Source organism: Pithys albifrons, chromosome 5 (genome assembly GCF_047495875.1).
Source record: "Pithys albifrons albifrons isolate INPA30051 chromosome 5, PitAlb_v1, whole genome shotgun sequence".
In the NCBI taxonomy this organism is placed as follows: domain Eukaryota; kingdom Metazoa; phylum Chordata; class Aves; order Passeriformes; family Thamnophilidae; genus Pithys; species Pithys albifrons.
In genome coordinates, this window is record NC_092462.1 from 33920234 (window position 1) to 33933628 (window position 13395).

At 34.6% G+C, this 13395-nt stretch overlaps 1 protein-coding gene across 4 annotated transcripts in view; it reads right to left on the reverse strand.

The window, feature by feature from the left end:
• Nucleotides 1-13395, reverse strand: part of FSTL5 (follistatin like 5) — a 364104-nt gene that overhangs the window by 45001 nt on the left and 305708 nt on the right. For 3 of the 4 annotated variants that reach the window (XM_071556179.1, XM_071556177.1, XM_071556178.1), the window contains one exon: nucleotides 2112-2138. The exons of the other annotated variant lie outside the window; for it this stretch is intronic. In XM_071556179.1, the coding sequence (XP_071412280.1) occupies nucleotides 2112-2138 (27 nt within the window). The remainder of the gene's footprint in view (nucleotides 1-2111; nucleotides 2139-13395) is intronic. 4 annotated transcript variants of the gene reach the window in all.

A 13395-nucleotide genomic window follows, 5' to 3' on the forward strand; every position in this document is an offset into this window, starting at 1 on the left:
GCTCAGGTTCATGGAAAACTCAGCAATCATATCTATTGAGGGCAAAAGGTGCACTCAAGGCAATACACTCGCTCTGGCCAATGGGCACGTTTGCATGCATTTGCAGGTAAATCATACAGGAGAAAATATGTTAAGGTCTTTCTATAGAAAATGCCTGACATTGTATCCTGTAGGGACAGTCTAAATTTGTAGGTAAACCTGGCTGAGATTAAGGTTTCCCTACTAGTGAATACAGTGTAGCTGAGCAACCAGCTTATTGTGTCTTGATGATGAGTATGTGAAGCTGGCTGGGGACAAAACAGGGTTTTCTTTTTGCCTTCACCTCATTGACTAAAGTATATAATAGTCATTAGCTGGATAAGTAATACCAGAACATGAGGAAGTAAATCAGATGACAGCCCTAGGTAATTCAGACATTAATAAAAAGGCTCCTAAAACTTCCTGCTCAGTTGCCAATACTCCAAGGCAGGCTTTCCAATGTACAGATAATATTTGTGTATAGTAGCCCATTCCAAACTTTTCAGGCTTTATTTCCAAAGTCTGGATAGTAATTTAATTCTAATTTATTATGACTCAAAACTCTTAATTTCAGTGAATGGCTACAAATACCTGCCCAAATATCTAATCACCTAGACAAGGCACTTCGTCACATCAAAAGCTCTTCCTGTAAACACTTAATTTTGCAACCCTCCACCACCAAATACAACCCAGTACATGTATAATACAGTGACAGAAGCAATAACAATAAATGCAAGTACATTTGCTTCATTTAGACTAAATGGATGTTTAAAATTGGTATTAAGATGGATTTAATAAAAAAAGTCACAGAGAAATTTGAATGTCTTTACCATAAGCACTCTGGTGAGCTATTATCCTTAACTGGTCTTTTTTGTCACAGACTTTAAGTTTTCCTAAGTGCTTTCTAACCTCTGAAAGCAACAGAGGACTTGACTTGAAAGAGGTGAGAACACCATACATTTGAAAACTTTGCTGTTAGAACTTGTTGCACATGAGTTTAATTATCAACAGTGGAATTGTATGAAACTGAACAGATAATTTATACTCTGCAAGACCAAAGGAACAGGAGGATCACAGCTGAGCTCCACTATAATCAGGGAACTAATTACTTATACCAGCTGAGCAACTGGTAAAACAGGAGTAAAAAGCCCCCAACAAACTAGTTCATATTTATAAACACACCCGGAATGCCAAAGGTTACTATGCAATTAAGCAAATTAAATACCAGATTTCTGAATATTTAAATAAATTTAAAACAAATTTTTAAGAAATATGCTGAAATACCATTTGTAGCATGAATTCATGGCTAAGCCTGATCTACTTAGTGCATTCTCAATCTTCCAATGAAAAAAAAATTAAACAATTTCTTACTCCTGAACTATATTAATTCTTAAACTGCAACTTTGAGTGAAGAACAGGTTACTTAGAGCAACAAAATGGGACCTCATAACACTTAGATTATGGTATTTTTCTGGATTATGAGATTAATCAATGAAATTATGTCACATATACAAGAATTAAAACCTATCTTTTCTATGTTAATACACCTGACTATGTCTGTATTTATATTTATCCTTCAGTTTATCACAAATCACAAGCATCCATTCCCCCTCCCAACATTTATGGATAAACCCTTCCTGAGTATAAGAATAAAATGTTTGTTTCATTAAACAACATCAGGTGTCTAAATTTTAATTAAACTGCTTAAGGTTTTGTCAAACAATATTGATTCATATGAGAAGATCAAACAGCACATAGGCTAACTGGTTGGAGGCTTTATCATGTCAACAAACAGAAGTTTAAGGTCTACATTTTAATTCTGAGTTTCTCATTGTATATTTTTGAGTAATTGTGTGAAAATTTTGAACAGCTTATTTCCTTCTCTTTCCCCAAAAGGAAAAATAGTTCATAAAGGTATGAGCATTTAAAGGATTATTTTCCACTTTGATTTTTATTTAAATGAAATCCCTCTAATATTGCAAGGGGGAAGGTGATTACTGTAACTGCAGAGTACAAACAAACACAAGAGTAACAATACATGAGTAATTCATCATAGTATAGAAAATATGAACAAAAGTAATCTCTATTAGTACCTTGCTCTCGCCACAATATGTTTGCGACTGCAGCATGTAAGAGAGAGAAAGAACAGAAAACATAAATGAACAAGAAGAAAACATGAACGATATATCAATTCTTAAATAATTATGATGCTTTAACCTCTGGTTCAGTAAAATACTTCTACAGATAAATCAATGAAAACAGTGAATTAAAAATAGTCCTCTATATCACATGGCGAAATTGTGATTAGCCATAATAGTTACTGGAGATGGGGTAAACCCCACATTTTCCCCAGGTTAACTCCATTAGCCATTATCAATAGTGTGTTTCATAGTCCATTACAAAAAGCATGTGCAATTTGCATACACATAAATTATGTATATTAATGACAGGTGATGAAATTTTCATCGCTTCCTTTAAGCATTGGACTTCAAAGATATTGAGTTAGGACATAGTTTGAGAGAAACGTGCAAAATCAAAATGCACAATAGATATTCTTCTGTATGGCTGTACTATCACACTACCAAAGTTTTCATGCTGTATAATGTTTGCCATTATCTTTGGAAGACCAAGATAGAAACTATAAGATGGTATGGTAACCAACTAAATATTTAAGTTGTTTTTCCATAAAAAAAATAAGCTTTTGTTTGGCCATCTTGTTTACAATTGAATTTCAAACCTTTGAGGCCAACAAAAATTGTATTTCCTAATATTGTTTTTCCTGCTTGAGAGAAAAAAAAAAGAAAGCAAATATAATTTTGCAAATGTTAAACATTTAGAGCTCAGCATGCCACAAAATAAAATTTTTAATACACCATCACTGAAAACTAAAACAAATTGTAATGACCTTGGCAAACCATAATAATAAAAAAAAAAAAAGGAAAGGGATAAACCACAGAAAATACATATATGTCACATATAGACATAATGAAATTGTGATGTTCATTAAAACATAGTGTTGCAAAAGCTAAAACATTAGTGTGCTTTACAAAAAAGCTTGGAAAAATTAATGAAAGATATAATTTTTAAAAGTATGTTGGTACATGAAAGTCCGTAAACTGCTGACACTTGAAGGCTGAGAGTGAAAACAGGCACAACTATCACTTCAGAAAAGACCTGGGTTTTATGATTTTCGCAGACATCTTTTACTGGGCATTACTGAAGACAGGATGAAGATGGGCTTTTTCTCATTCTTGAGCTCTGAAACAATATATAGAGTCCCAAACATGTACAAGGGTCTTTGGAAAAAGCACCAATCTACTTTCTGACAAGCTCATGATTCAGAGGCTTGGGATAACAGAACTACTTGGCTTTCTTTTTTTGTCTCCTACTATTTTTTGTCATCTGATTTTTTTCTTTTTTTTTCTTTGTCACAAATTGTCTTAATTTGTGAGCTACCTCATTATATGACCTTAGACACAATATTTAAACAGTCATTAAAGTGTCCTTTGACAAAATGAAGATGATTATTACTTCTTACCCTCAGGGTTTTGGAGTCTACAAATGAGACATCTCCAGAAAGCAGCAGCAATACTGAACATTAGAATAAAAATTTTCCTTTTTCCCAACACAGAACATCTGTGGAATTTTCAAACATGCTCAGTCTGTGTTTTATTACCATTAAAATTTTAAAATTAAAAAAAATAAAATAAAAGCTTTATTCTCTGGACTATTGTGCATGCATTATTTTTAAACACAATCCTTGGCTTTCCCATAAAATCTGAACAGTCAAAAGCCAGGATTAATCTTGTCACTTACTCAGCAAGTAAACTTTTATATCAGGAGGCAAAATTTCTGTTGAACTGCTGCTAAGATCAAAATGGAGTCAACAGGTTTTAACTATTTCTCAATCATCTGCCATTATATATGTCCTTTGGACTTAAAGTTGTTACTTTCAGAAAAGATTAGCTTTGAACTACATCTTGACTGTGTTGGCTGAGCATGCGTCCTCCAGACATCCAGCTGCTCTAAAAGAAAGTTCTTGTTGACTAAATTGCTAACACCAGTATGACTCTTAGAGTGATACGCAGTGCTGGCAGCATAACAGGGATTTGATTTTCAATGGCAGACATGAAAATAGTATTTAACAAGACTCTTCTAAATGACATTTGGCTGCTTATGTTCAAAATGTTTGTTTATTTTAAGCTAGACCTCTGACCATAAATTACATTCATGAGGCAGAATATGATCTTTTATTGACAGCTATTATTTTTTGAATAAAGACCTAATCATGGACTGAAAGTTTTGAGATATTGAATTATTTAAATTTAGGTAAGAAGCAAAAGTTGTTGATTTTCATAAAAAGAAACTTAATGAGGGATCTCTATCCTTCTGGCTTTAGAAATAAAGAAAGTAATTTTTTTCACTGCAGACTGGAAGCAACTGAAGGCATCCTTAAGATATTCTATGACCAAATGGAGAAGAAATTTGGACAATTTAGTAATGTTCTTCCTGTGAACTAAATATGACACCTGCTTTGCAACCACTATGCAGTCAAGTCTTTCTGTATAAAAAATGACAACTTCAAAGAGGGCACGCTAAGGTGCTTATGTTTTTTTTTCCCTTTGCAGAAGTGTTAATCAGTCATCTGTTCTTGGACACATGGGAGAGGTAAGGAAACGGCCCTGGGGTATGACACAGTTGACTTGTCTCTGTGTGGAACTGGTGCCACAGTCTTTGGGTCTAGTAGTACTGCCAGTTTTTGATTCAACCCCTTCTTTGCATCCAGCCTGTACTTCAGTTTGTCTTTGATGTCATGGGAGACAGTGTCCAAAAGATCCCTAAGGACAAGCTAAACCACAGCCACTGCTCCCCACATTCACCCTGTCTGGCTGCCAACGGCAGAAGTCTTTCAGGCTGACCAGGCATTAGTTCCTCATTGTAAATCCATGCTGATTCCTCTTAAGCACCTTTTTGGGTTTTTTGTGTGTCTGGCAAGGGTTTCCAGGGTAATTTGCTCCATCTCCATTCCAGGAATCAAGGTGGGGCTCATGCATCTATTGTGCCTTAGATTCTCCTTGACCTTCTTGAAAAGTAACACTAGCTTTCTTACAGTCTTCAGAAAGCTCACTGATCACCATGATCCTTCACAGATTTCCAAAAGTGGCCTAACAATGCCATAGGCAACCACACCCAGTGCTTGCGGCTGCATCCTATCCAGGCTCTTTGACCTGTGAATGTCCAATTTGTTTAAATAGTCTCAATCAGATCCTTGCACCATGGCTAAGGCTTCCTTACCAGAGAATGAATTCCTTCCCAAACTTTCTCACTGGCGTCACATTCCTGAAGACAGTTTTGCCAGTAAAGACTGATGTAAAGGAGACCTTCAGTACATCTTGGCCCCTTCCATGTGCATTGCAACCAGGTCCCCATCCTGCTCAGCAGCAGGGCCACATTTGCCCTAGCCCTAATTTTGGCTGCTGGTTCCTCACCAGACTCAGCTCCAGGTGGGTTCTGGAACATTCAAATTTATCCCTGAATGCCCAGACAGCAGCTCTAGATGCAGATCACAGTTCTGTTTGTATATATTATCTTACACAGTCTTTTTTATGTAGTACTGCAAATTAATTTCCACAGGGCAACCTGGAGGATTTTCTTTAAAATTATTTTTTTCTTCACATTGTGAGGAAATACCCATGTAATATATGGCACTTGAGATCCCATAAATTCAGCCATAAAGTTCTATTTTTTATCAGTCTTTTTTCTAAGGGTGACATAGGAAAGAAAATAAAAAGTAATTACAATTAGGTAACTGTGTGGAACTGCACAGCATCAAATGAAACTATTTAAGATGCTAAGTACAGGATACATTAATTTGTGTTAATGCAAATTATATGTATGATTTTGAGCTTTGCTCAAAAAAAAAAGGGCAGGATAAAAAAAAGTGCTTTAAAAGCCCAACATGCATTAATTTTAAAATTAATAAATCAATTAGAAAAAAATAGAGACATAACTTGAGTCCAATATAAAATCATAAGCACCAGCCTCACCTAACACAGATCAAGAAATCTCATTTATTTTTCTTAATGAGTCCTATAACTTCTGTTCAGGAAACATATCAAGTCTTGACAGAAAAAGTTCAATGCTGGAACAAATACATTTGTAGATAGAAAGTATGCTAAGGAACATATTTTTTGCCTTCCTTTTTGGTTAAGCAAAATTAATATTTTCAGCCACACCCTACACTCAATTCACAAACACACATGAACGTCAAAATGTAAGAATGCATAATTATTGATAGATCTCAGTAAAATTTTCTGGCTTCAAGACAGAATACCATCTTCTCCTGTGTCCTGTTTCTGCAGTTATTAAATAGCATCAGGAGATGTACCGGGAGCCTTGCAGAAGACGATGTATTCAAGAAATTTGTGACCTTGAGCAGACTCTGTTGGGCCTTGTACTTATGGCTTGGGAAGCCTGCACATTAGCATGGGGAGCTGCTGCAAGGGTATGTGCTGGAATGCCCATAAAAGCCTGTGCTGCACCCTTGGGCGTCTTGCGACAAATACAACAGTGCAACCTGTCAGAAGATATATGGGGCTTTTTGTTACTCCACATAAAAACCTCCACGGTATGGGAGGGAGAGGGAACCTCATCATGGACAGGATCTCTGCAACTTGCTATGGGAAAATCCACCCAAAATTAATACCATCTGCATAAATGCAAGATGCCCAGCATGTGAATGGATGTGAGATTTACTCCCTATCTATATTCCTCTTCCTAATATATCTCATTAAAGCAGCTATTTTATTACATCATTTGTTGTTGGGCCTTTTATATTGTCATCGAAAAGATCCCTGTATTGTGCCTCTCCCTCTTAGCAGTGCAGAACAGGGGAGAATCCATGTTTTCCTGAAAGAGGTTTTCTTTCTTTGTCTTTTTTTTTTTTTTTAAGCACAATTACAGCTCCATAAAAATCTCTCTTCTTGGTCCTTACATAGCTATTCTATGGTTCTGCGCTCAGCCCCAGCCTTTGATTACAGGTAGATAACATAACATCTAAAAGACTACTCTTCATCTTTGTTATTCATTGTTTATGGGCTGAATGGTAATAGGCTGCACATTTTTCACTAAACTCTGCCTTAGTACTTCATGAAATTCTGCAGCAGACTAACAGCAGTATAAATTCTTATCCACTTTGGATGGAACAACGGCAAAAATCCATGATATTTCTATTACTTAATGAATGAGGGTATTACAATATGACTTTCCAAATAAATCCTATATCCTTCTCTTTCTTATCACATTGGTAATAAATGTCATTACATTTTCTGTCTCAACAGACAATTTCAAAGATTTCAGCTACAGTGTTCTTCCCTGTTTACTTTTTTCCAAACATTTAAGGCACTTTGGAAATAAAGTGTGTGGGTGTGGGTGTGTGTATACATAAGACTGACGTTCAGTGAGTTTGTAGACCAAATGCTTCGGCTTACTTTCGGCTTTATAATTACCTGTTCAAATTTTCAGTAATCAGCACACAATACTGTATACCCAGATAAAAATAAGATGAGGGAAATAATTAAAAAACCCAAACAACTCCTTATTGAAGAACAATACTTTGTTTTCTTCCAGAAACAGTTTTCCTCATTCTATTGAATACTTTAGTGGTCCTTATCCAAGAAAACGCTCAATGGGATTTTAAAATTTGCAGTGACACTCAAAAGCTGTCTGAAAAATTTCTTTGTTTACTGCACTAAGAGAACAATGCAGCTTTCAATGTCTTGAAAAACAGGGGAAAGTAGCAAAAAGACACTTATGTGCATTATATATTATTCCAATAAACAGGAAATGTGAATAATCATTGTTCATGAATGTTAATTCCATGTTTTGTCAAAACACAAGGTTTGTATTCAAAATTCCTTAAATATTTTACCTGAATTTTTATCAGAACTTAACAGCTGATAAATAAAAAACAAGTTTCATATTAGCTGATTGTGCTAGCTTTGCAGCACCAGATAGAAAACCACTGTTCTTTTTCCATGCCTTCAATTCCATGATGGCAAGAGGTCACAAGTAGATATAATAGAAAATATGAAAATTAGGAAGATGCAACAAGGTCATATGACAAAAAGGTGTAGTTCAACATTATTTTTCTGAATTGTCCTGTCATAAACTGCTGTACTTTCAGTTGCATTAAAAAATAATTTCAAGATGTTTGAAGGGATATTTTCTGGTTCCTTCACTTATAGCCACCACAATTGTCAACTATTCTGATTAATCATACACACAGTGTAAAGAGAGTGTATCTGTTATCTTATTCTCTCATATCTCTAATGAATAAACATGTGCCCTTATGTTACATGGTAAATCTATGCCATCATTACTATCTGTTTGCTAAGCCACACAAGTTTTTAATTATTATTTGCACATTCAAAATAATTGCATTCAAAGTGAAGATGTGGTTAAGGTGAATTACTTTTTGCTCAGCTCCCACAATAGAACAGAAAAACCTTATGCATGTATCAGCTTTTAATTTTATTCTTATTTTATAAGAAATTCACATTTGTTGGTTTTATATACAAATGTAAGTATATAAAAACTAATCTATTTGTGAAGCTTTTTTTCCCCCCAAATATCTATTACTTGCTTCCTTCAAGTATTTTCAAAAATATTATGCCATTAAAAATTATATCAAAATTCTGTTCTGTTTTTGTGTAACATACATTTCAATTTTGTTTCAGGTTAGGTAACACAATAAACAAATATATTTTTAATGTGTATTAAATTATTATTTATCAGTTAGAAGTCAAGAGTTGACACTTTTTTTTTTGGTCAAATTTGAACATGTTAGCTGAATTTTGTATATTTTCTATAAATCTTTATAATGAATAATTTAAATCCTTTCCCATAACACATCGAGTTAATCCACTCCACATTAACAGGAAGAAAAAACAGTTCATGAGCTGAATTACTTGCAAGTTTGAAATGAAGTCTTGCCTACAATGCTGTCAACAAGTATAAACTTGTTTAGCTCTGCCATAAAATAAAATGCCAGCATAAATTATGTCTGAGGAAATTAGGTAAATAGGTACCATTCAGTATCTGATGTGACAGGGAGATTCTATTAAAATTGCATAAAGCCTTTCAGAGAGAATTTAGGCCATAAATCACCATCAAAAGGCTTTTAGTTTCATTCCCAGCTCAAGACAGTGGAGATGCCTCGTTGCTCATGATAGCCATAAACCTGTCAAGTCAGTAGCATTCCGACCACATAATCTCTTGTTAGGTGATAGGACTATGATATTACGTAAAAAAGGTACAGTTAGAGATAGATCTACTCAGTGGCATGGAACAGGTATATTATTTTTTAAATTTAGTCCTAAGACAGCATATAAGGCAGAGAACTTCTGTCCTGCTTTTTGTGATAAGGTGAAAGAATCTGTAGGATAAATTACTTTGCCATATATGATGATGTCATAGTGGGTGAATAGAGTAACACAAGAGTCTATGATTAATGATCAAAAATAAAAGCTACTAAATATTAAAATATCATCAAGTACTGTCAAATCATTCTCAAAAATGTCTTAATAACATTACTTGTTAACTCTCTATAGTGACAGGTATCTCCCCAAGGTGCATACATGTCTCAATAAAATTTAGAGAAACATCTAAATCATATTAATCAATGGCAAACTGAACTGCATTTTATAAAATGAATTTTTGAAAATCATTAATAGAAATGAAAATATTTCTAAAAAATAGAAAATAACAACCAACACACAAAACTATTTCACTTTAAAGGGAATATGTGTTTACATTATCTATGACTCAGGTTTGATAGGATTATGCTAAACTGAAGCAGAAAACAAACTGAAGCACAGCCAAGGTACTTGTTAAACTCATCAAAAACCAAAAAAAGTAAATGGATTTTTAAAGTTTTTTTACTTCAAAATACTTTACTAATAGCTAAAATAAGAATTCTAAGTACCTGAAAAATACCATTGAAAATATTCCCTTTTCCCTGATGATGAACATTTTTTATTTTCCTGTTGTCTATACTGTCAGATTTTCGACTTTAGAAAGAAATACCTATAGCCAGTGTGATCTGATATTCTATGTGTCTCAGATTACATGGGTTATTCTACTCCATTGTTTCCACTAAATATTCCTCTACTAGTCTAAGTCTTTCTTCCTATATTTTTTCTAAGTTAACAACATGAGTGTGTGTGGTATATTTATTTATGTATTATATTCCATATTCAGTTCATTTTGTCCTAATACTACCTGAATGGAACCTAATAAATTAATCCCACACATGAAAGTTGTAATTTCTTTCTCTATTTGTCATTATTCTTGCACTTTGTGTCAACAAAAAAGGCAATGACATGTTGTCTTCTACACCTTTCTCATTAATATATTGTTAAGATACACTGTCAAATTATCTTAGTCTTATATTTAATTTCTTCAGTTTTCACACAGTGTTTCTACGAGAGTAAGCTGATGACTGGTTTGCCTTATGGTTCCTAGGAGTTGGGCTGATCCAATCTGTGTTTGTGACTATCAAAGGGAGCCATCAACATTAATCTACAGTGCAGCTGTCAGTTTGTGTGTCATTGCTTTAAAAGATGCTAAATCCAGCAGTATGGAAGAGAAAGCTATCCATTAATAAAAGATTTGAGAGGTCCTTAAAATGCATCTGCACGTGCTACAAGCTTAGAAAATGAAAAGCCATCTTTGTCAGTTGCTGCAGAGATGCTGGGATACTAAAAGAGAAAGAAATAGGAACACTTAAGAAAAGAAGTAGTCTCATTTACAATGAACACCTCATTTTCCTGCTAACAGAAGTTCCAGGAATTTGATAGTCCTTTTCATCATTGCAGCAGCAAAGGCCCTGAAAATCATCACAGATAGTTGCTAAAGGTAGAAAAAATCACTGTTATATCAGAGCTATTCAAGGTTTAAATTGTACAGTTATGAACCAGTTTGGGGGGGAGGGTTTAATGTTCTATTGACAATATTCTTCTATAAATATTTTTGTCCTGCATTTGAACAGGAGCAGGATAATAATTGAAGTTGATTAAATATTTTCTACTGTAAAAAGGAACAAAAAAGGAAGTAAAACTATGTGTAGCCAAGACAAACATTTAAAATAACCACTCCAAATACAGTGCATAAAAATACTCACTAAAGTTGGTTCAAGTGTTTAGTCCAGTGCTATTAGTTTTGGATAAATTTCAGAATATATAATAAATTTTAAGACTGCCAAAAAGTATCACTACATATGCCCCCACTCCCTGCAACTTAATAACTCAACTAGCTGTAGGCTAGTTAGACTGGGGTATATATCCCAGACAGAAGAATAGGCACTTGCACAGAATTAAATTCATTAAGAAATCAAAGGACAAGAATATAATTATAAGTCAGCTAATAGGTTCTAAGGGAGACCAGGTCTTCCCATACTAACCTGATTATATTCTTTGATGTGATTTGTTGTTTGGTAGTGTAAAAATTCATGAAGTTGTAATCAAGAATTTTGCTAAACATCTAATTTGTTAACACGGAATATTCTGGTTAAATATTAGAATTATACAATAGTCATAAAGTATATGTTAATTGAATTAAAAACTGCCAAAGTGATAAACCTGAAAACAGTTTTCATTGTTAAATCATTAGTAAACCGTGAAGTTCACTTTCATCAATGATGTGTAAACAAAGTAATTTCCTAAGAAGTCTGTGAATTACCTGTAATGATACGGAACAGTTCTAAAAAGTTGGTTGAATTACTTTGTCAAATAAACTGTAAATTTAATTATATTTTGTCATAGCCAAATGCAAATCTAGAACCCATGGAAAGCACAAGACAGACTATGCCTAACTGGACAGGTGAAAAAGAACAGCATTTGAAAAGTGAGATCTGATAGGATATAGGGCATATGGGAGATAAACATATAAACATAAACTTTCATTGCTGATACTAGTGGAAAAAAAGGACAAACAATCAGTGGATGTGGAAAAAACCACATTATCAAATATATACTTCTCTATCCAGAACATTCAAGAAAAAGATAATACATTTGCTTCTGCAAATAGCTGTTCCCATTTTTTGAGAACTGTACCAAACCCAATTAGAATCCTCAAGGCAAAAACTGAGTACTATGGTAACTGTCTTATTAAGAGAAACGTACATCTACTGTGTGAGAAAAAAATAATATTCATATATTCATAGGGCAAGAAATCTTAGGAGGTCCTTTTAGTGGGGGGAGTGGACAAAGGTGGAAACTGAAAGAAAAACTGACTTCAGAATGGAAACTAAGCATTATTTTGAATTAGTGATTGTAATGGTTTGACCCATGGCTTCCTCAGTAACCATTGTATCTAAGGAAGTTACAAGTATTCCACACGTGTCTTCCACGTAGCAGTGGGGGAGTGGTTGTTCCTTCTTCCGGTCCTCCTCCGGTGCCTGGTGGTTCTCCTGTCCTGGGTGAGATTGTTTCATTCTTGTTCCCCTTCCTTGAGGTTTTTAATTGTGTTTCTTTTGATTCATTCAGTTTCTTTAGGTTGGGTTGGTGTCTTCCCTATCTCCCAGCTAATCAATCCCCTTTTCTCCCTTCCCCTCTCCCCTGGGGGGTGGGATCCTACGTATTGTGTATACAGTGTGGTTTGTAAATGTTAGTAAATATAATTTATTCTTTTTATCCAGTTCAGTTTCTTTAGAGTGCGTTTCTTTTCAGTTTTTTTTCCCTTTCCTTTGCTGGGAAAGTTCTGAGAGGGGGAAGGGGGGCCAGTCCAGGGTTGGCAACAGCCAGGACAAACCTGCGACAGTGATACTGATTAATAAGAAAAGAAAAATACCAAGAGAAATGAGGGATTTTTTGACCCTGCATGTCTGACTGAGGTAGATGCATATCTGTGAGGAGACACTTCAGGCAAACAAAACATTAGAACTGTGTTCAGGCAGAACGGGATGCAATTTAATATCTTATGAAATGGAGAAGATAGAATGGTTAGATAAAATGGCTCCATCATGCTTAAATCTATGAATCCATGAAATACCTGTTCTGAAAAACACGTTGGAATGCAACTAAACCCAGGTTTTAAACTACTATTTGTATTTACAAATGAGATTATGCCAAAGATTCCTTCAAACACAGCCGAGCTCTCTCAAGTATTATTAGAGGATCATGACAGTAGGGGAGACTCTTCTGTCTTCAATGAGATTTAGACCACGTCGTTAATCCCCAGAATGTTTTTACCAGTCACTGCAGGGGTTATTCAGCTATCACCCAGACCAGCTATCTCATTCTTGATGGTTTTAACTGCAAGCTTGAGGAAAAATGTAATTCACTGAAAAAGAAAAAAATCCAGTCTCTAGAGAATCAA